Source organism: Symsagittifera roscoffensis, chromosome 9 (genome assembly GCF_963678635.1).
Source record: "Symsagittifera roscoffensis chromosome 9, txSymRosc1.1, whole genome shotgun sequence".
In the NCBI taxonomy this organism is placed as follows: Eukaryota; Metazoa; Xenacoelomorpha; order Acoela; family Convolutidae; genus Symsagittifera; species Symsagittifera roscoffensis.
In genome coordinates, this window is record NC_087070.1 from 29,057,695 (window position 1) to 29,080,391 (window position 22,697).

At 38.9% G+C, this 22,697-nt stretch overlaps 2 protein-coding genes across 2 annotated transcripts in view; one reads left to right on the forward strand and one right to left on the reverse strand.

Annotated features, from left to right (window-relative positions):
* The window catches only part of LOC134854323 (uncharacterized), a 348,488-nt gene that overhangs the window by 323,544 nt on the left and 2,247 nt on the right, over window positions 1-22,697 (forward strand). The window contains exons 2-3 of the mRNA XM_063870532.1: window positions 14,710-14,798; window positions 16,736-16,881. Coding sequence (XP_063726602.1) covers window positions 14,716-14,798; window positions 16,736-16,881 — 229 coding nt within the window. The 5' untranslated portion in view covers window positions 14,710-14,715. The remainder of the gene's footprint in view (window positions 1-14,709; window positions 14,799-16,735; window positions 16,882-22,697) is intronic.
* LOC134854320 (calcium uniporter protein, mitochondrial-like) overlaps window positions 1-22,697 on the reverse strand; it is a 192,449-nt gene that overhangs the window by 145,426 nt on the left and 24,326 nt on the right. The window lies entirely within an intron of this gene.

Here is a 22,697-nt window from a genome sequence, read left to right on the forward strand (position 1 = left end):
TTTTTACTGTTTTTTGTACTTTTTTGTTTTCAAGTAAGTTTTTTTTGGCTTTTTCTTGGTTATATACTATTTTTGTTCGGTTTTACGCTTTCTCTTTAAATATTTTTGGTCCCAGGGCCTTAGGATATGCGGGCTCTAGACTTCCCACCTAACCCTCCGGCCCCCGGAATTTTTGGTCTTAACTAAGTTAAAAAGCTAAATAGTACCAGGCGGAGGGTCGGCACCTTCCGACTAATACAATACAGGACAATAAGGCCTCTAATTCGGGCATACACACGGAGCGGAGGGTTCGTCGCTAGTAAACATTACTATTTTCAGGCCATCAGTCAAACGACTTTTAATCAGCTTCCGTTTACATCCGAAGATAATCACATAGCTGGGTCTCGGATCCACAGACTACAAGACTATCATTGAAAACGCGGCTCGAATATCCTATTTCACTATGTTTTTGGTGACAGTACTATATTAAATCCATTGGGGATGGATTGACCCTTTCCTCTTTCTGGCTACTCTTGATATTCTAAAATAACAAATAAAACCGGTGTTATTTCAAATAATCAGGACATCAGAGTAGCTAAAAACTAGTTTACTACAATCTTCTAACATATATCAGTCTCTGGGGGCCGAGCCTCCGCTTCCGCGCTCTTCTAGTAATAACGTCGTTATTACTCTAACTTCGTGGCATGTGAGGGTACTGCTCCTTCCTTCTTCCCCACTGAAGCCTCCTTTGTGGCTAATTACTTCCGATAAGTGTCTTATCGTAAGTGATCGTCACAACAAGAGGCTTCGCTTTCTTCTGTCAATTTTCTCGACCATCTGTCTCTCATCAATTTGGTTGTTGTTGTGTTTTTCTCTATTTTCCGGCTAAACATGGCCGTTTCTGCATTTCTCAGAAATACGTCGCACATCGATTTTTTCTAAAAATTTACTTCTAGATTTTTGTAGCCTCCTTCTCATCAATTTATGAAGACTGAGGCCTCTAACGTAGTTTTTGTGCTGCGACGGAAGGTTCCGCTAAGCCAATCCGGGGGAATGGCGCACGGAAAAATTTTAAAAAGAAATTAACTTGGAAAATTGTGTTAGACTATTTAAATTTCTTTAAAAAAGTTCAAGTATCTGTACATAGGATGAAGTTTCTGAGAAAATGTCTAAAAAACGATCTGATACCGGACTTTTTGAAGTTTAGGTTCCCCGAGAACGGGTTTATTTCGGAAAAAGCTGTGCACTATTTTCAATGGAAACTACTAAGGACTGAAACTTCTAGGGCAAAAGAGGATAGGAAAAGGTACGAGGAGATGCTAATTAAAGCAAGATCAATGGTGCAAAAAGAGATTGACGAACAGTGGTGGTCATCCATTCTCCGCTTCGTGAGGCGTCAAGTTGAGGCAAGCTTAAAGACAACATTAAAAAACCATAGAAAAAATTTAGAAAAACTGTCCAAGAGACAAGATAAACCTCTTGGGGGGAGAAATGAGCAGTCAGTTAAGGTACTTGATAATATTGAACTGCCTGGATGGGTATATGATGTGCTATCAATAGGCCCGAAGCATCCCATTAGAGACAAATTTAACGAAACACACTTTTTGGCGGATATCGACATTTTCCTCCCACAATTGAAAAATTAAAAAAAACATCTGGTGAAACGTTATGTGAAACAGAAGCCGCGGCAAAAACATATGAAAAAACGTAAGGCCAACCCCAAGAGACAAAATCGTTGAAAAAACGAGGAAATATCTGAAAGATAATGGGTTGCTGGCTGTGCCTTTTGATAATGTGTTTGGTTTTTGTATAATGAGGAGACAAAGGTATGAATCAAAGCTGGAATCATTGTTGCAATCTGCTCAGTTTGTGAAAAAAGATGCAACCACTGATGAGGTTATACTGAAAATTGAGAAGAACTTAACAAAGAATTACTAGCCATGAACAAAAAAGACGAGATAAGTGATCAGTTAGTTTCTAAGATGAGGTCAACGGGGGGCAACCCACCCATTTGTACGGTCTAGCTGAGTTACACAAGGCTGAGACACCCCTACGACCAGTACTATCACTTCCAGGCAGCTCGTATGAAAATCTTAACAAAATGCTTGCAAAAATTTTTGGCAACATCGATGGAGCCAATATAGAAACCAATACCAAAGAGGCCAGAGAAACCATTGAAAACAATGTTCTAGATCCGGATGAAACCATAAGATCTCTTGATGTGAAAAGTTTGTACACCAACGTTCCCCTGAAGAAGGCAATTGAAATTGCTTTACAGAAGCTGTACAGCCAGAAGTCTCCTCCTGAAATTCAAAGAGCAACCATGAAAAGATTTTTGAATATGGCGGTCAGCAAAGTATATTTCTAGTGTAATGATTAATGGTATGTAAAAGTTCATGGTTTAGCAATGGGCGCGTCCCTCGCTGTAATTCTGGCAAACTTATGGCTGAAAGAGTACGAGTTTGCTCTAAGACAAGAAATACCGGTTGGAACGGAGATACAGCAAATTAATGACAAAAACGGTTTGTGCCCATGTTGCACCAAGCAAGTCACATATAGATCAAAGCGAATGGATGCGAGAGTTGCCGAAACCGGTATCATCTAAAATGCGGAAAAGTTTCCGATGACGTATACGCATCAATAACCGAGATAGTTGGGTACTGTGAAAGCTGCTGCCGCGCTAAGAACAAGGAGAAGGATACTCCCCAGGCAAAATGGTTCCTCAGGTATGTGGATGACATTGTTAGAACAGTCAGAGGGGAGCCGAGTTGTCTTCTCGATGCCGCCAACTCTCTTCATCCAAATCTGCAGTTCACTCTAGAGAAAACTAATTCGGAGGGGAATTTGCCGTTCCTGGATTTGAACATAAAGTATCGCATGGTAGGGGTGTAACTTGCAGTTGGTATCAAAAACCAACAGATACAGAGACTATACTGAACTATAGAAGCTGCACCCCAACTCAGTATAAGCGTAGTGTTGTCCAAGGCACTGTACACAGGGTTTTTAGGAGTACATCTAGCTGGGAGCAATTTGATAAGACTATGGAAACTAATAGGGCGCAATGGCTGACAAATCAGTACCTTGAAAATTGATCCGCAATGGTGGCTTCAGACGCCTTGTGCAAGTTCATCGATGGCAAGGACAAGCCCCTGGATAGTGAAGGTGTTTGTCAGCTCAATCACCAAATGATATGAAGCCCCAATTGGTGATGGTGCAATCTAGAGGTAACCAGAGTCAGTATTACGCTAACAGGTTAGAAAAATTAACTAACTTTTAAGTGGTTTTCACCACAAGAAAACTAGAATCATGTTTACCATCACTGAAGTCAGCATTTTCTAATGACCTCAAGCCAAGAGTGGTTTATAAATTGTCATGTAGTGGATGCAATTCCACCTATGTTGGACAAAATTTTCGACATTTGACCACTAGAATTGACGAACATAAGAAAACAGACTCACCGGTAGGTCTCCATCTTCAGCAATGCCAACTTGAGGGGAATAGCGCAGATCTTAGTTGGAAAATTATAGATAGGTCAAACAACCAATCAAAATTGTTAACACTAGAGGCAATACATATCAGGAAAAAGATACCGGACTTGAACACGCGCAATGAGTTTAGGAGCAAGTAGTTGACACTAAAAATGTAGTCCCAAAACATTCTAGGTTTTTTATTTAAAACGTACATTCCTAAATCGAAATTATGATTGAAAAACTTATAGACAAAATAATTTAAAACTGTTTAATTAATTTTATAGGTTAAAAGTAATTTAATCTTAATAGTATTTTTGAGGTCAACTGTGATTGGCTAATTATTTAACATGATGTTTAGGAACCAAAATGTATGTAAAGTATTGTAAATAACATTTTTAAATTGATGTTTCATCGTCATTGAGATTAGTTTTTTGTAAAAGTCCTGACGATGCACATAGTTGCAAAAACGTTTGAAATTTACTTTTCAGCAAAAAATTTTTCTAACATTTTAGAAAGAGCACGCAAGTACTGGTAGTGTGTTGGTATTACTCATTTAATTGCTTGCCTTCTTTTTTCTTTTTGTTTTGCATGGAAAATCAGACTTCACAAAAAACATAAAAATGGGCCGAGTGATCTATCATTATCGAAACCAACATTCAATTTAAATTGTTTTGCCCAGGACCCATTACCTAATTCATGAGTATTAGGATAGACTCTATTGCACAGCGTGAGAGTATAATTGCGATAGATTACTCTGCTGATTGGTTCCAAAAACCTTAGGTTCGACTCACTGCAATAGTTTGAAACTTGCACCGGTACTTCTTCTGTGCAGAGGTATAGTTCGGCGACCTTGACCTGCATTTCTGCCCAATGATGTATTTACAATGAGCTTTTTCGGAGTCCTAACATCGAGGCAATTTTTTTTCTTTATTTAAAATTTCACCGCTTCGCCTTACCCTCGATGAACTTGCACAAGACGTCTGAAGCCACCTTTGCAGACCAATTTTCAGCGTACGGATTTTTCAGCCATTGCGCCCTATTAGTTTCCATAGCCTTATCAAATTGCTCCCAGCTAGATGTACTCCTAAAAACCCTGTGTACAGTTCCCTGGATAACACTACGCTTATACTGATTTTAAGTGCAGCTTCTATAGTTCAGTATAGTCCCTGTACTTGTTGGTTTTTGATACCAACTGCAAGTTACACCCCTACCCTGTGATACTTTATGTTCAAATCCAGGAACAGCAAATTTCCCTCCGAATTAGTTTTCTCTAGAGTGAACTGCAGATTTGGATGAAGAGAGTTGGCGGCATCGAGAAGACAACTCGGCTCCCCTCTGACTGTTCTAACAATGCCATCCACATACCTGAGGAGCAATTTCACCTGGGGAGTATCCTTCTTCTTGTTCTTACCGCGGCAGCAGCTTTCACAGTACCAGACTATCTCGGTTATTGATGCGTGTACGTCATCGGATTTTTTTCCCGCATTTTAGATTATACCAGTTTCGGCAACTCTCGCATTCAACCCCCTTTGATCTATATGGGACTTTCTTGCTGCAACATGGGCACACTCCGTTTTTGTCATTAATTTGCTGTATCTCCGTTCCCACCGGTTTTTCTTGTCTTAGAGCAAACTCGTACTCTTTCAGCCATAAGCTTGCCAGAATTACAGCGAGGGACGCGCCCAAGGCTAAACCATCAACTTGTGCATACCATGAATCATTACATTTGAAATATACTTTGCTGACCGCCATATTCAAAAGCCTTTTCATGGTTGCTCTTTGAATTTCAGGAGGAGATTTCTGGCTGTACAGCTTCTGTAAAGCAATTTCAATTGCCTCCTTCAGGGGAACGTTGGTGTACAAGATTTTCACATCAAGAGATATTATGGTTTCATCCGGATCTAGAACAATGTTTTCAATTGTTTCTCTGGCCTCTTTAGTATTGGTTTCTATATTGGCTCCATCGATGTTGTCAAAAAACTTTGCAAGCATTTTGTTAAGATTCTCATACGAGCTGCCTGGAAGTGATAGTACTGGCCGTAGGGGTGTCTCAGCCTTGTGTAACTTAGCTAGACCGAACATAACTGATCGCTTATCTCGTCTCTTTTGTTCATGGCTAGTAACTCTTTGTTAAGTTCTTCTCAATTTTCAGTATAACCTCATCAGTGGTTGCATCTTTTTTCACAAACTGAGCAGATTGCATCAATGATTCCAGCTTTGATTCATACGTTTGTTTCTTCATTGTACAAAAATCAAACGCATTATCAAAAGGTACAGCCACCAACCCTTATCTTTGAGATATTTCCTCGTTTTTTCAACGGTTTTGTCTCCTGTGGTTGGCCTTCTGTTTTTTGCATATGTCTTCCGCGGCCTCTATTTCACATAACGTTTCACCAGATGTTTTTTTGTTTTTCAATTGTGGTAGGAAAATGTCGATATCCGCCATAAAGTGTGTTTCGTTATATTTGTCTCTAATGGGATGCTTCGGGCCCATTGATAGCACTTCATATACCCATCCAGGCAGTTCAATGTTTTCAAGTTCCTTAACTGACTGCTCATTTCTTCGCCCAAGAGAATTATCTTGTCTCTTGGACAGTTTTTCTAACTTTTTTCTATGGTTTTTTAAACTTGTCTTTAAGCTTGCCTCAACTTGACGCCTCGCGAAGCGGAAAATAGATGCCCACCACTGTTCGTCAATCTCTTTTTGCACCAATGCTCTTGCTTTCATTAGCATCTATTCGTACCTATTCCTATCCTCATTTGCCCGAAACGTTTCAGTCCTTAGTAGTTTCAATTGAAAATATGAACAGCTTGGTCCAAAGAAACCTGTTCTCGTGGACCCTAAACTTCAAAAAGTCGGTTATATGAGCGTTTTTTAGACATTTTCTCGGAAACTTCGGTCTATGTACAGATACTTTTAAATATTAAATTTTAAATACTCTATCAATAGAGAATTTTAAATACTCTATCACAATTTTCCAAGTTCGTTTTCTTTTTAAATTTTGTCTGAGCCAAACAACAGGCAAAAGTACTGTGGTTATTGTTTTGCAGGCCAAGAGTAATGAAACTCACAAGGCACAAAGCAAAACAAATCACACTCTTCTCACCCCTGTCTTTGAAGCGCAGACACTTCCTCTGTCTTCAGCTTCTGCTCATGTCTTGCTTTCGCCTTCCTCCTTGTCTGTGATGGTCTCTGTTGTTTGCCCCTGTTATTGCCAATCAGCTTTGACAGCCTTTCTTTGTGTGCCACTACCAATCACAGAGATTTCAGCTCCAATTCAGCACTCTGGAGCAGCTTCAAATATTCCTTGAGCTGCTCCGAGTCGTTTTGCTTGCTCTTGGAGAGTAGCCGTTTTGTGCTGCAATAAGGAGCACTCTTTTGCCGAGAAGCGGACTAAACAAGTCAGGCGTTCGTTCCCTTCTGCAATATACGATCGCCAATATCTGCTGCTTCTTCTGTTGATGCTGTGGAACAGGGAGCTAGCTGCTACAATACGAAACATTTCGGTAACTCAAGTAAAAATCGGCCATATTCTACGTATGGATTAAAAAAACACTATAAAAGTTCGCTATACATTGATGAAAAACCTTTAAAAATTTTCTTACTGACTCTTTAATGGGAAAACATTTGGAATTTTATGCTCTTCGCTTTTTGGTTTATCAAAAATTTCTGTTAAAAAGTAAATTTCAAACGTTTTCGCAACTATGTGCATCGTCAGGATTTTTACAATAAACTAATCTAAAGGACGATAAAACATCAACTTATAAATGTTATTTACAAAAATTTACATATATTTTGGTTCTAAACCATCCAAACCACAGTTGACCTCTAAAAAACCATTACGATTAAAATACTTTTAACCTCTAGTTTGAGTCATAATTTCAATTCAGACATGTACGTTGCAAAAAAAAAATTTCAGTGTTAATTCCCTGCTCCTAAACCCATCACTTCCAGGCAGCTTCCAGGCAGCTCGCTACCCTTATCACATCAACTTCCACGCTGCTCGTATGAGAATACTGCGAAAGCATGCAATGTGTCAAAACATCAATCCGTTTCACACAATGTTAATTCTGAAACGACGAAAGACGTAATAATTAGTTAAAACAAGTTACAAATACAATACGTAAAAACAGAGTACATAACAAGGTTGTTATTAGCCTAATTGTTGTGATAAACGTATTAAATAGAATTAACATGCAAAAGCATGCAATGTGTCAAAACATCAATCCGTTTCACACAATGTTAATTCTGAAACGACGAAAGACGTGACAATTAGTTAACACAAGTTACAAATACAATACGTAAAAACAGAGTACATAACAAGGGTCCTTCTACTCGGACAAATACGAGCTCGCTGTCACTATCCAGGCAGCTCGCTATTACTATCACTTCCACTTCCAGGCAGCTGATCTCAATCACTTCCAGGCAGCTCGTATGAGAATCTTAACAAAATGCATGCAAAATTTTTTGACAACATCGATGGAGCCAATATAGAAACCGCTACTAAAGATGCCAGAGAAACAATCGAAAACATTGCTCTAGATCCGGATGAAACCATAATATCTCTTGATGTGAAAAGCTTGCTTGTGCACCAACGTTCCCCTGAAGGAGGCAATTGAAATTGCTTTACAGAAGCTGTACAGCCAGGAGTCTCCTGAAATTAAAAGAGCAACCATTAAAAGTCTTTTGAAAATGGCGGTCAACAAAGTATATTTCAAGTGTTATGATTCATGGTATGTACAAGTTGATGGTTTAGCAATGGGCTCGTCCCTCGCTGTAATTCTGGGAACTTATGGCTGAAAGAGTTCGAGTTTGCTCTAAGACAATAAGAATTTTTTAAAATTGTTAATTCAAACGTTTTCGCACATTTTGTGCATCGTCAGGATATAAAATTTTTTATTTACAATAAAATGATCAAAGATCATGTATGAAATTCAAAAAGAACATGTTAGAATTTTTTAACCAATCACATTCTTACATCTGTTATTACGTAATCATTATTTCATCGATTATGACAATTTCCAAACTTTTTTGTTACTTGAGTCATAATTTTTTGATTTGATGTTTTATCCAAACTGACATGTCAGTTTATTTTTTCAAAAATTGCAATTTTTAGTCATGTTTAAACATGTACTATAATTTTAATGTCAGCTCCCTGCTCCTGAACTCGTGTCAATTCTGGGGCGTTCTTTCCAAATATGTAAGGCCTCCAGAGTGAGGAGTTTCTGTATGTTACTTGATTGATCTATAATCTCAGACTTAAGCTCAGCGCTCTTACCATCCCTGTCACATTCTCTCAAATGTTGCCCTACTGGCGAATCTTCCTTGTGATGCTCTTCAATCCGCGTGGTCAAATGCCGGACCGTTTGTCCAACATAGGTGGAATTACATCCACTACATGTGAGGATTAGACCACTCTGGATTTCAAATGTTTCGCAGAGGGAGATTTAAGGGACGGTAGGCAAGTCTTGAGCTTTCTCGTAGTAAATATCACTTGGGCTCCGGCGTTTTGACGCAGTTTGGCAGCAAACCACTCCGATGCATTACCCCGGTATTGTAATGTTATAATGGGTGCACTGACCTTTAAAGGATCTTCCTTGACTGATGTTACCGTTGTTCGTGTGTCAGTTTTTCGGTCGATGATCTTATTCAACGTTCTTAATACGACACCATCTGACCATTTTTCAGGGTATTGATTATCCACCCATTGTTCTTTATTAATCTTCATTGCCTTGTCAAAGTTTTCCCATGTTGATGTACTTCTAAAACTCCGATGAACAGTACCCTCAACTACATTGCGTTTATATTGCAATGGAGCGCAGCTTCTGAAGTTAAGGATAGTCCCAGTATCCGTTGGTTTTTGATACCATCCACATGTTACCTTTTTTCGTGAGTCCACATTAATGTTCAAATCTAGAAAGGCTAAGTCTCCGTTCGAATCCGGATTTTCGATAGTGAATTGTAAGTTGGGGTGGAGCTCATTAGCTGCTTTTAACACTATATCTGGATCCCCCTTTACCGTCCTCACTATATCATCTACATTTCTTAGGAACGCTTTGACATTTTCTGTTGGTTTTTCTTGATCTCGCTGCTCTTTACATCTCTTACAATACCAAACCATTTCTGAGATTTGCTCATATTCTTTGTCGGATACATTACTACACTTTAAATGGTACCAATTTAAACAAGCTTCGCATTCGATCCCCTTTCTTCTGTATGTTACCCTCCGCTCGCAATCAGGGCATAGGCCATTCCGGTTTTCATTTAGCTGTGTCAACGCAGGTACTTCCTTCATTAATGCATATTCGTACTCCTTTAGCCATAAATTGGCAAGAATGACAGCAAGGGATGCACCCATTGCCAACCCATCCTTTTGTACGTACCATAAACCATTGCATTTGAAGTGCACCTTACTTACAGCCATGTTCAACAATTTCTTCATAGTTCCGCGTGCCAGTTTAGGAGGACTAGTTTGTTCGTACAGTTTCCTCAGTGCTATATCTATTGCCTCCTTTAGTGGGACATTAGTGTACAAACTTTTGACATCCAGGGAGATAATACTTTCATTATAGTCTAGATCTATGTTCTCTATGATCTCCCGAGCCATTTGTGTGTTTGTCTTACTGTTTGCCCCCTCAATGTTGTCAAAAAATTTGGCCAAAGTTTTATTTAGATGTTCATATGAGCTCCCTGGCAGTGACAGTACGGGACGGAGAGGGGTTCCTTTCTTATGTACTTTAGCCAATCCATATAATCGAGCTGGCTGCCCTCCCGTGGACCTAAGCCTACTATACAGTGCCTCATCAATCTCATCTTTCTTTTTCATGGCCAATTTTTCATACAGTGCCTCATACAGTGCCTCATCAATCTCATCTTTCTTTTTCATGGCCGGTTTTCATTTAGTTGTGTCAACGCAGGTACTTCCTTCATTAATGCATATTCGTACTCCTTTAGCCATAAATTGGCAAGAATGACAGCAAGGGACGCACCCATTGCCAACCCATCCTTTTGTACGTACCATAAACCGTTGCATTTGAAGTGCACCTTACTTACAGCCATGTTCAACAATTTCTTCATAGTTCCGCGTGCCAGTTTAGGAGGACTAGTTTGTTCGTACAGTTTCCTCAGTGCTATATCTATTGCCTCCTTTAGTGGGACATTAGTGTACAAACTTTTGACATCCAGGGAGATAATACTTTCATTATAGTCTAGATCTATGTTCTCTATGATCTCCCGAGCCATTTGTGTGTTTGTCTCAATGTTTGCCCCCTCAATGTTGGGGGCCGTAAGAACCGTAAGTAACGTTGGTTCGGATTTACTATCAACACAAACTTGCCGGGTCAATCCCCAATAATTCAATATTAAATTACAAAGAACAATGTTATATACGTTTATAAACTGTAGATAATATTTTACAAGAGTGTTATGATATTGCCTCCAGTATACAGCCGGCGTTTCCGCGCTGTATCGCAAGATCCAGTCTTTGTCGCAGGTACTTAAAAGCCAACACCTCGCCTGTCGTATCTCGGATTTTTCTCGCTAGGTTTTGTAAAAACGTTAGAGATGACCTGCCGATTCCACCTAAGCTTTCAATCGCCACGGGCTCAAAAATTACTGTCGTTGGTAGATCGGAATAATGGTTCTTCTTACGCATTTCTGCCTGGGATGCGGCATTTGAACCTGGCAACACTCCCAAACGCATATTTGAGCTGGCCAGCCGTGAAACGCAGGTGAAGTCCCAAGCAAGCGTGCATCCTCGCTGCCACGATGTCAAAGTGAGGCCATCTGGCCGTCTTCCGTCAGACCGAAGGAGTCCGATCGGCTCTAAGGTGGAACTGAAGCCTGCTGTTCTTAGGGATTCCTTAATAATTATGTTGCAGTTGTTGTGTCGCGTGAACCTGCAACATCCCCAATAATGTCCCATAAGTCGTTTTGACTTATCCCCTAGAACGGGCACTCATATTCCTTCTGCTTTGAGTGCCCGTTTAGTACCTTGAGTGAAGTATTGAAATTGTACGGCAGTTAATTGAAAAATTTTGAATTAAAATCAAGGTCAGTCGTCGGAATGTGTTTTGGCTAAAGCGTTCCGCCGAGACATAGAATCGCACTTCTCACTAGTGAAAACGATATTCATAAAAAACGAAAAGATGTAAAGTGTCAATGCATTTCGAGTAACAAAACTCATCATGAGGACAAAAGAGTAACAAAAGAACACTGCAGAAAAAGAGTAATCGAACAACACACACTGGTAGCATCAGAAAGAAAACTATGGATGTAATACCGTGGGGAACGGAGATACAGCAAAATAATGACACGAACGGTTTGTGCCCATGTTGCAGTAAAAAAATGTCTGAACCTTTTTTTGATAACAAAAAGTTTCAAATTTATTTGAATCAAGAAAGTAAAATGTTTAATTTGCCAGGATATATTCGGATTGCATTGTTTGAATGTTGTACCGTGAAGAGATCGAAGATTAATTTTGTCAAATTTGCAGCTAGAGTTTCAATCGAACTCTAGCTAGGTTCAAAATTTTGTAAAAAACATGCGTTTGCGGCAAATATGTAAGCGAAGATGATTGGCTTGGCCAATTTTGTCTGAAAATTGATGAGAGATTCTGTAGGCATTAAAATTTGAGTGCGCGTTTAAAGAAAAATTTGATGCACTCATATTCCTTCTGCTTCAGAGGTAAATATGTTGAATTATGCTAGTCAAAATAAACTAAAATGTATAAATAATCATACTGCAAGAAGTTATTGGTTATATGGGAAGCAATTGGAGAAGGTGGAGGAAGAAAAGGATCTGGGAGTTACAATTCAGAGTAAACTTTCATTTGAGTCGCACGTTTTCGCAAAGGTAAAAAGGCCAGCTCAGTAATTGCCATTTTCAATAAGACTTTTGTAAGAATGACAAGACCGTTCTTTCTGAATATAAACAAGGGTCTCATTCGACCTCATCTTGAGTATTGTAACCAAGTATGGCATCTGCGATTAAAGAAACATGCAACATAGATAGAAAATGTTCAACGATGGGCAACACGAATGGTTATTGGATTACAGGATTTAAGTTATAACGAGCGGTTCCGAAAACTAAATCTACCGTCCCTTGAGTACCGTAGAAGACTTGGATTAATGATTGAAATGTTCAAGATTGGGTACAACTGCTATGATCCCAAAGCGACATAAGAAATTTTTGACCTAAACAAATGAGACACCAAGACAAACGACAGCAAAGTTTTATTGAAGAAGGCCAGTCTAGAAATACGGAAACATTACTTTACAATTCGAGCAGAGAGAGACTGGAACGCACTGCCAAGTGAAGTCATAAACTCTAAAACAACGAATGATTTCAAAAATAAAGTGGACAATTTTTGGAGAAAAACTGGAATCTATAAAATCAAAACGATGAATTTAAAAAGAATACAGCACCAAAAATCGCCTATATGATCAGAATGAAATGAACTGAATTAAAAAGAGCACTGGTTGCTTCTTTGAGATCTTTTTTCACAACAATATTTGTCTTGTCTGCGTTGGGAAAGTAGCCATGTTTTAGACCATTGACTATAAGACTATACCACCAGTCGCGGAGCCGGCCGGGATAGTACCAGCTCCAGCACTATCGTCAGTATAAAAACAACGCTTGGCAACAGCAAGCATGTACACCAGCGGTAGTGTCTCAAGCCCTTAAATGAACATTGCAGCATTGCTCGAAATAAATAATGGCATTGCCAGTGAAATTCATAGAGGGTGTTCTGTAAGTGTTGCTTAAGACCGGGGAAATTTTCAATCATAGCACTTGGATGTTTCTCAATGCCACTCTCCGGTTCATGCGATTGAATGCATTTTCGGCATCAATGAAGAGGCTACCATCCATCGCATTGTGCTCGTAAAGTTGCTGCATAGGGTGGACAGTAGCTTCAATCCCGCCGGCTTGACCTGCACATGTTTGCAGCGGACCCATGACTTCAACTTTATCGCGCATCAATTTCATGATTACACAACTGATGATGCGCCTGAAAAAGACACCCTTGCCAACTGGTCTGATACCAGGAATCTTATCAAGAGCAATTTCCCAGGAAGTAAGAAAAGTCGCGATAGGACCAGTGTCGACGATTGTGAGTAATCGCCTTCCGAACCGGGCAAGTTCATCGCATAATTCACGCGATTTTGGGAAGTTATTGGAGCATAACATACGTCGTGCATTCAAAGCGTCGACACCAGAAGTGCCAGCACTGCGGCGAGCATAAAGAGCAGCAGTTTTGATGTCGTCAGCAGTAATGGCATTAGCTCTGGCGGGCACAGGATCATCGATGGGATCAAAGAAGACTACCTTCTGAATGGGTTCCGACTTGGGATGCTGACAACTTCATGTGTCATCGGCAATGGTTTGCTCTCCATGTCAAGGGAGCTGATGGCCGTGTTCTACTTACCCTTGATGGATAAGAGCAGAGAAGCGCTTGGAGTCCAGCGGCTTCTGTTTGCTGGTCTTCCCTCCATGCCTAAAAATCCTCTGAATTTCATCAAATTCTTTCCAAAGACCGTCAACATCACCTTTGTTCCATTTGACTAACCTTTGCCGTTGAGAGTTGACAGCCGAGGCGGAAAATCGTTGAACTGACAAATATAGAGATTTAATTAATTATGAATATAATTTTAAACCAAAAGCTTTTGAAGTTGCGGGTGGAGTTGCCCCTAGCACTGAGGTTTTTGTAAATAAGCTCTGTATGAACTTGAGCGCGTGTACCGAGGATCTAATGGCTGGGTTTTTCTAAATCAGAGATGTCCCTCTCAATACGGGTAAAGAGCGCTGCCTATGTACTCGGCACTATTAATGATGAAACTACTTTCGAAGATATATATTTTTTCATTTATAGAGCCAAGGGAACAAAAGACAGCTCAGTATAAGTTTCTGATAGACCCCTAGCCTCATATCAGGTCAATCTTTCAGAGTTTCTTTCAACTCCGGTATATTTTGTGCAGTATTAGTTTTCTCAATCTGGTTGACTTGATTCACAACCGTCTGATTTGTTTTATTTCAATCACGTTATACTTTTCTTCTGCATGTCTAGGAAATTTATAGGATTTTGACTGGAATGTGTGATAAAGGGACTCCTGACTGTAACCTCAGTTACTCTGATACTTTTGATTTCTGATTATATATTAAAGGACCTTCTGATTATATTGTTAAAGATGCAAAAAAATTGTTGCTTCATCAACAGATTGGAGCAATAAACGATGGAACCAATAACATCAATTTCATTTCAGAATAATGCAACTGAATCTTTCTTACGTGCTTCTGACCCTTTTGCTGCTTTGCTCCGTTGCGATGCTTCTGCTTTCTCTCGCTATTAGGTTGGAGGCTTAAATAACTTCAAAAATCTTGACGAATACGGCGGGGATCCTCAATATTAGCAAAAATTTTGCCTCAAAAACTTAAAATCAATTGTTTACTCCTTGTAAATCAATAGTTTTGTTTCAATTTGTGTTCCGTGCGTATGAACCAGGAGTATTGGATTTCAATTAATGGCAGTTATTGACCAGTTCTCAAGACTTTTCTCAAATTTTAGATGGAAAATTCTAAATGATGTAGCCAAACTAATAGCTCCAATCTTTTATTATTTAACAGTCTGGTCTGCTGGACGCCATATCTAAAAATTGCTTAAAAACCAGACACAATTGCGCCTCAAGTTGCCTTGCGAGGCATTTCCCGTAGAGCTCGAAAGTTGCGTACATTTGACTTCTGCTAAGACCATGTTGAAAATAAGATGGCCGATTGCTCTTTGCCACAATGACCAAAGAAAAAAAATCATAATTAAAAACAAGTTTTTATAGCCTTGCGATAAGCAAGGATATTATTATCGGGCAGTAGACTTTTTTCCGCAAATCACTTAGTTCACAGGATTTATTCATCTTCTAACATGCTCAATTTCTTGAAAGTTCAAATAAGTCTACTATCAGTTAATCCGTTTTTAAGCGCTATTTTAAAAATCACGTAGGGTTTTATAAACTTACTTTTTAAAGTATTGGTTTTGTTAACAGTTTTTACTATAAATGAATGTTCACAAATATGTAAATTTACTTTTACAAATTTGTTTAAAAAAATGTTTAAATTTTATGAAATTTTCATGAGAACATTTTTGCTTCGGCTCATCAGGTTTCGAGTCAAAGTGTGTCGTCTTTGTTGCCGCTCGGTGAAAGATTTCAATAAAAAAACAGGTTAAGAGAATTTTTATTTGCAGAGTTGGCAACTCCTTCATCTTTGAATAATACCAATATCTCAAAAATTTTCACTCCTTATTTTTGTAGAGAAACGACTACGGTTTTGGGCAAAGTCCAGGTTTGAAGTTACGCATTTCATCCCGCATTAGTATAACAAATTCAAAAAATACTAAAAACGTGCCTCCAGCTTAAGCTAGGCGATAGTTATCTTTTGTGGAGACATACGAAATTTTTGGTTCGCCAAGTTTTTTTTTAATATTCTTTTTCGACTTTCGTTTTTTCGATGTTTGTGTTGTATCGCAACTTGTGCGCAGCTCCGCGTCGCCTCGGTTTAAAAATGATATAATTTGGTTGATTTCATTTCTTTTCAGAATTTTTCTCAATTGTTTTTCTGGTATCTGTTTGGAGTTTCTATTTTCAAATTCTTGATAAATTGGGAATTTTTGAACGATGTTATACTTTTTGTCTCATCATTTTCATCTCGTAGTTCTGAGAAAAAAAGGTCTGGAGTTTAATGATAGCTAAAATGGTTTAGGTGATTAATTTCCATAGAAATTCTGGGCTCTTTTCCAGTCCCCCTTTGGTTTCTGAAAATCTGACTTTTGATGTTCTAAACTGCAATAAAACGTGTCGGTGTGAACTAGTATACATATATATTTTGTTTACTTTTCATGCATGCAAACTGCCTTAAGAACCACTTAAGTGGTCGAGGGTTGAAAAACTGGAAAAGAGGTATTACGAAAAATTTGAGCTATTTTTTCAAATTTATTTTTTTTTTAGTTTTTCCTCGTTACGAAAGAAACGAATGGATACTTCAAGTGTAAACAAGTTCAAGTGTAAACAAAAACCAAAATTTTGATTTGTCGGTGTATAAACTTTTCGAGTCAATTTCAACAAACTCAAAACTCGGAAAATTCGTTTGAAATTTCGCGTATAGATTTGTATCGGAAGTAATGCGAAGCTCGGCTACGTGTGCGTTCTTTGCAATTAATTATTGCACATCCTTGAAACATCTTAAAATTGTTTTTGTTCTTAACTCCGAGTGAAATTTTCATCAATGGTTGTTTTAGAGATTGGGCTCATTCAGAAGTGTGGAAAGTTCGCGATGACGCATCAAACGAAGCTCCCGTTCGTAGTGGGGATGTTGAGATGGGATTATTGAAAATGTGTAGCGATGCAGATTTTGGACTAGGAGTAAGAAGCGACTGCCTCAAATGTATGTCCTTCCTTAGTGAATTAACCTCAGTCTCAAACCCAATTTCACAATGCTGGCTTTAAAAAATTCGTTAATCAATCTGTTTGAACGAACCAAGACAGGTTTGCTACTTTTATTAAAATTTTCTAATAAAAAACAATAATAAGGAATTAGTATTTGCACAAGAGGTGCAGAATCGTCCATCCGTTAAAGCTTGAAATATCTCCTAAAAAGGGCTTCTTTTGCATTATAGCTCTCCTGCCTATAAACAAAAAAATTATAGTTCCGCCATCGTAGAAGTTGTGTTTTATGGGATATAGTTTGGTCGGGGTATAGTTCTTAGGTTCTGTTTAGAGCTCATTTGAAATTCAAGTAAATTCGAATAGGAGGCCTAGCTAAGAAAGAAATGGACCAAAACAGAACTGTTTAAGACAGCCGACGATTGAATAAAGTCTGATTAAATAACAAGAATACAATCTTAAACTGAAAATCAAACATTTGATCATTTCTCTCTGCCACTTTTTTTGGTTCAAAGATTGTTCAAATAAAGAAACCAGTTTTAGACAACTAAACAAGATCACTTTTTCGTCATTTCATAAAAACCAATTGGCCAGCGATTAGAAGTTGATGCACTTTATCTGTTCACTTGACTGGTTGTTTTCCGTTGGAAAATTATAATTACGTGTCGTGTATATTGTAACAACATTTTCCCCCGTAAACCTTTTTTTACAAGTGCTGGCTAAGATGTGGTGGCATGTTCAATTTCACACTATTTGAAGTTTATTAACCGCTTCAATGATTTGCAGGTTGTATCCTCTTTATTGATGCTTGTGTTATTTGACAGAAAGGTGATTTGGTACAGTTGTGAAGATAAATGACTCGAATAGCGTTTGTGAAGTTTTTATCAGCTTGCTTAACTGTCATCGTTTGAATTCAATCACGAACATCTGAATGCAGCGTGTAGGCGTCAGGAATTTCAATTCCTTTATGGAAAGTAAAACTATCTCGGGATAAGTTTTTTTTTGTTGGTTCTGTTTTTTATACTTGCGAATTTTGTCATTTAACATGAAAAAGCCCAAGTTCTCGATCTCAGTCATTGGCTTTGATCTCTTCAAGGACTTTGGGAAGTACCCTTGCGCTGTCTGTCGTAAAGGTGTTGGAAGCAACTCCATTGCTTACTCTCAGTGCAAATTATGAGTTCAAAAGAAATGCTGCGGAATATCAGGCCGGCTGGTAGCCAAGCCAGAATATGTTTGCCCCAGATGCACTAGATTGTCGCGGCCTATTGACGGTCGTTCTTCGAGCATGATTGATGTAGGCGGCACTACGCTCGATGTTGAGCCAACTTTCTGCTACTAGGGTGACATGCTCGGTGCGGGTGGGGGCTGTGATAGTGCAATTGCTGCCAGAGTTTGCTCCGCCTAGTGAAGATTCAGGAAACTACTCCCTAGGTCTCAGTCGCATCAGATGGGGTTGCAGATCTGATACTTCGCGGCACATCTCATTCAGAATACGCGGAAAAGTGGACTCTTCTTGTGTACGATCAAGGATGCTGCACGGAAATGAAACTTGGGGTCCCAACGTATCAGATCTGCAACGACTCAAACGAAATGACCGTGCAATGATCCGTTGGATCTGCGGTGTTAAGCCCGGTGTTCATGACCCAAGTGCACTTCTTGATAAACTACTTGTGTGACATTATCAAAGTCCTTCGGAGCAGACGCCTCAGATGTTTTGGTCATGTTGAGCGCGCTCCCTCCGCTTCTTGCATCAAAATGGCCAGTGAGATGAAGATCTCCTACATCAAAAGACGTGGAAGACCAAGAAAGAATTGGCTAGATTGTGTGAAAAATGATATCAAGGAACGTTGCCTTACCCACACTGACCCGCAAGACCGTATTTTAAGAGAGCCGCAGTTCGACAATGCCTGGTGCTGCCGACCCCATCTGATGGGTCACCATAATCAAAAATTGGATATGATGATGAACAACTTCTATAGAATCACTGAATCGTTTCATAGCTTCATTTAATATCAATGCATGAGTCTGATTCTGCAAGTATGAGCAGGGATATCTTTCATCCTGCGACTGAGACCTCATTGGTACCGGGTTCGCATCAAGTCAGGACTTCCTCTTATTTGCAGAACTGAAAAAAATGGCATGAAACATTAATTGTCGATCTAAATTTCTGCCTATTTGCTGTCAGTTTAGTTGCCAGGCACTGACCTTTCGTATGATATGAACATTTTAAGTAGATTTGAAAATCTTTTTGGCAGATTTGTAATGGTGCTGAAACTTCGGTAAAAATGTTTGATGCACAATTTTAGGAAAAAGAAGAAAAAGAAAGATGTCTTAAAATTATCAGCAAAATACAACCGGTAAAGCAGATAATTTACACTACAGCGAGTATTTTCTTTAATCTATTTCGGGAAAGCACCAGAGATACTTATTTTTATTGACATAGTTACCTGTAGGCAACAGTTTCCTTAGTTAGTTTTACAAAATAAGTTTTGTTTTGGTAGAATACTCCACAGAATATGATTTGAATCCTGCGTAATGGCAGCAAAAAGTTTTATTTCAATGATACCAAGAGATGTTTCGTTTTACGATGATGTGAGTCAATACGATCGAGTAAAAATTTGGGGGCTCCACCCCATACTTGATATATCCCGTAATATAAGGCCGGAATCACAAGTGAGTATCAGCTTCAGTTCTGCTGTACCCAAGATGTTTCAGTGTAGAGAGAAGATAAAGCTGACTAGATGACCTTTTCACCGACTTCTAGTGATGTTTTTAATTTTTCTGTTTATTTTTCATTCAAAAAGGTTGGAGCCTTTTCTTAAATGATTTAAAATGATGACTACTGTACCAAGTTAATTCAAAATCAGGTTTTCCTCGTTAAAATGCTTATTTTCAGTGTCATTTTTACCTGTTTTTTTACCATTTTTTTCATTGTTCACAAAATACCTGTTTTCATCATCTGCAGTTATTTTTTCCAATTTCTTCAAATAAGAGAGCTAGAAATATTATACATTCGATGTGAAACAATATCAGCGAAAAAATTAGATGGCGAGTTTGACTGGAGATGGCGAAAACCGACGTTTCAAACCCACAAAAAATCGTAATTAATTAGAATCATTTTGAATAGTGGTTTATACAGTGTTATCTTTAACCATTTGTTTTCGGCCGCTGTTAAAATTTTGCTCCGATTTTTGGTAATTGGTGTATTAAAATGACAGTGAAAAAAAAACGAATGTTTTTCGATGAGAATTTATAGTTCTTCTTTTGTGCCTCAAGATTGGAACTGAAGGCGTCTTTACACATACAAGTTAGCGAGCGTAGTGTTATGTTTCGGATCCAGTTTTCTTGCGAACCTCACTTGCGATTAAAAGTACTCATGTGGTGGCACGTTTGCTGCGTAGCATTTGCGATTTAACTGCATCTGTTCTCTGCGTAGCATTTGCGATTTAACTGCATATGTACTAGTGTTTATCTATTGTCACGCGACCTCGCGCATATGCGAGGGCGAGAGACTCCCCAACTACATGTCGACAGCTCGGTTGAAGAGCCGAAATGTGATGTTTTCGTGGAAACTTTTACGGACGGTTTCATCACACTGCTTTATTTCATTGATTTCGGATATCCGGATGTTGAAGACTTATCTTAAAGCTTATATTTCTGCATGCAGATGTACTTACATTTAAACATAAGTTCCACAAATTTACGTCATGACATGTTACGACCATCATGATTAGTGATTAGCTATTTCTAATTATGATTCCGTAACCAAACTGTGCCATTACTACGCTTGCGATTAGCAAGCGTTATCAAATCGGAAAGTAGACTTTTTCGGGTTAACAACTACTTTGACAAAATCAGTTGAATCACTTGTGATGCAGTCATGCTCAATTTCATTTTTCGGCCATGTTTCCGCATCTTTAGTTTTGTTCAGTTGCTTATTTGAACTAAAATGCCTTGCGTGGCATTTTTGCCTGAAATTTTTGTTTGGTAAAAACAGGTATTATGCCAATGTAAGCGATTGTGTGTGTTTTTTCATTTTTTTGAGACTCTTTGGACTATTTTATCCTGTTTTGCAAATCCTGTTCTCAAAAAAACCTTCTGATTTTCATGAAAAGGATTTCCATGGAAATACTTCACAAACCCTTGTGTGCCTGGATACTCCCTTTATCTTTTTTTGCTTCACTCTTTTCTCTACCGCCTTCGGAAAAGTCTGGGGTGAATATTTGACCAATATTTTGATGTTTTTTGGTTTTCTCAAAAACTAACCTACCCAGTCTGAGATTTTGTTTTCAATGAATAGAACGCATTTGAAAAGCTCCCCTCCTTGAGTGGCTACCCCCAAAAATTTTTAATACATAAAATTATCGCCCTCGGAATAGTGAAATTTTTGAATGTTTTGACTGTGTTTTGTAGCTTTTTGACTTTTCTCGAGAACTACACTGCCAAACCTGGGTTTTTGGGTTCAATCGAAAATACAGGTTAGGCGCATCTCTTCTGTATGCCTCATTTTTTTTAAACAAAAAGTTAAGAGTCTCGGTAATGTCAGTTTTCTGATTTGTTGACCGTTTTTTGGTCTTTTCTCGATAACATCCTGCTATACATGATACCATAGGTTCAATTGATACAACAGGTTGTTGGAAGCTTGCCTTTAAAATTTGTTACGCCCAATTGTTTTGAAAAAAAAAATAATGGTCGTCAAACAACTGAAAGTTTGAAACTTGACGATTTTTTGGAAGTTTTTTGACTTTATTCGAGAATTACCGTGCCAGTTCTCTCTTTAAGTCTTCTATCGAGAAACCAAATTTTGGGAAAGTACTCTGTTTCTAGCAGATAAAGTTGAAGATTTTGGAAAGAGTTTGCAAAGTTTTGAACTTTGACCGTTTTTCAGAAACTTTTTGAATTTTCTTAAAAACTGCCCTATCAAATCTGAGATCAAAAATTCAATCAAAAGAAGTCACTTGTCCACTTCTTCACTTAAACTAAGGTTTTGGACAAATTCCAATTTTTGAAATTACATATTTTGCCCCTCATCAATATACTTACTTACTTTTACTTTCTTTTAACGTCTTGTTGTCCCTTCTTCTGAAGAGGTTAGACGGTTTATGACAGCTCTCCATTCAGCTCGGTGTTCAGCTGCAGTCTCGTGTACACGGCTGCCATATCTTGCTTAAGGCACTCTTTCCAGGTTTTCTTGGGTCTTCCTCTTGGTCTGCGACCTAGTGCCTCTGTGTGCATTATTTTCCTTAGCGGGTTATCTCGATCTGGGATGTGGCCAAACCAGATCAATCTTCGCTTCCTTATCACCAGCAAAATGTCCTCTAGACCACATCTTCTGAGGGTTTTTGAGCTTGGCATTTGGTCTGACAGCGACACATTGCAGACCATTCTGAGCATCCGGCGGTCACAGCTCTGTAATAACTGTTCTTCTCTGTGTGAGTGCCCACGTTGCAGCTCCGTACAAGATGGTATTGATGCCCTTGCCCGATGCTTCAGAGGGACGGTGGCATTGCATAGCAAGCTGCTCAGTTCCCTCCACTTAAACCAAGCAACGGGGATCCTGTGTCTGACAGCTCTTTCAGCTCCTCCTTCAGAGTGCAGCATGGCCCCTCTATTGTACCTGAGTCCAGTACCATGGACTCATCTGTCCACGTCCTTGGTTGCTGAGTACCACTGCACACAGAATACGTGTACCCAGTGATACCAGCTAATGAGTTGAGGCCAGTGCATCTCTTGTGACACCATTTGTTGCAGCTTGCGCAGAAAATTGCGTTTACTCCTACCCCACGGTTACACACTGCACAGGGATATTGACCAGAT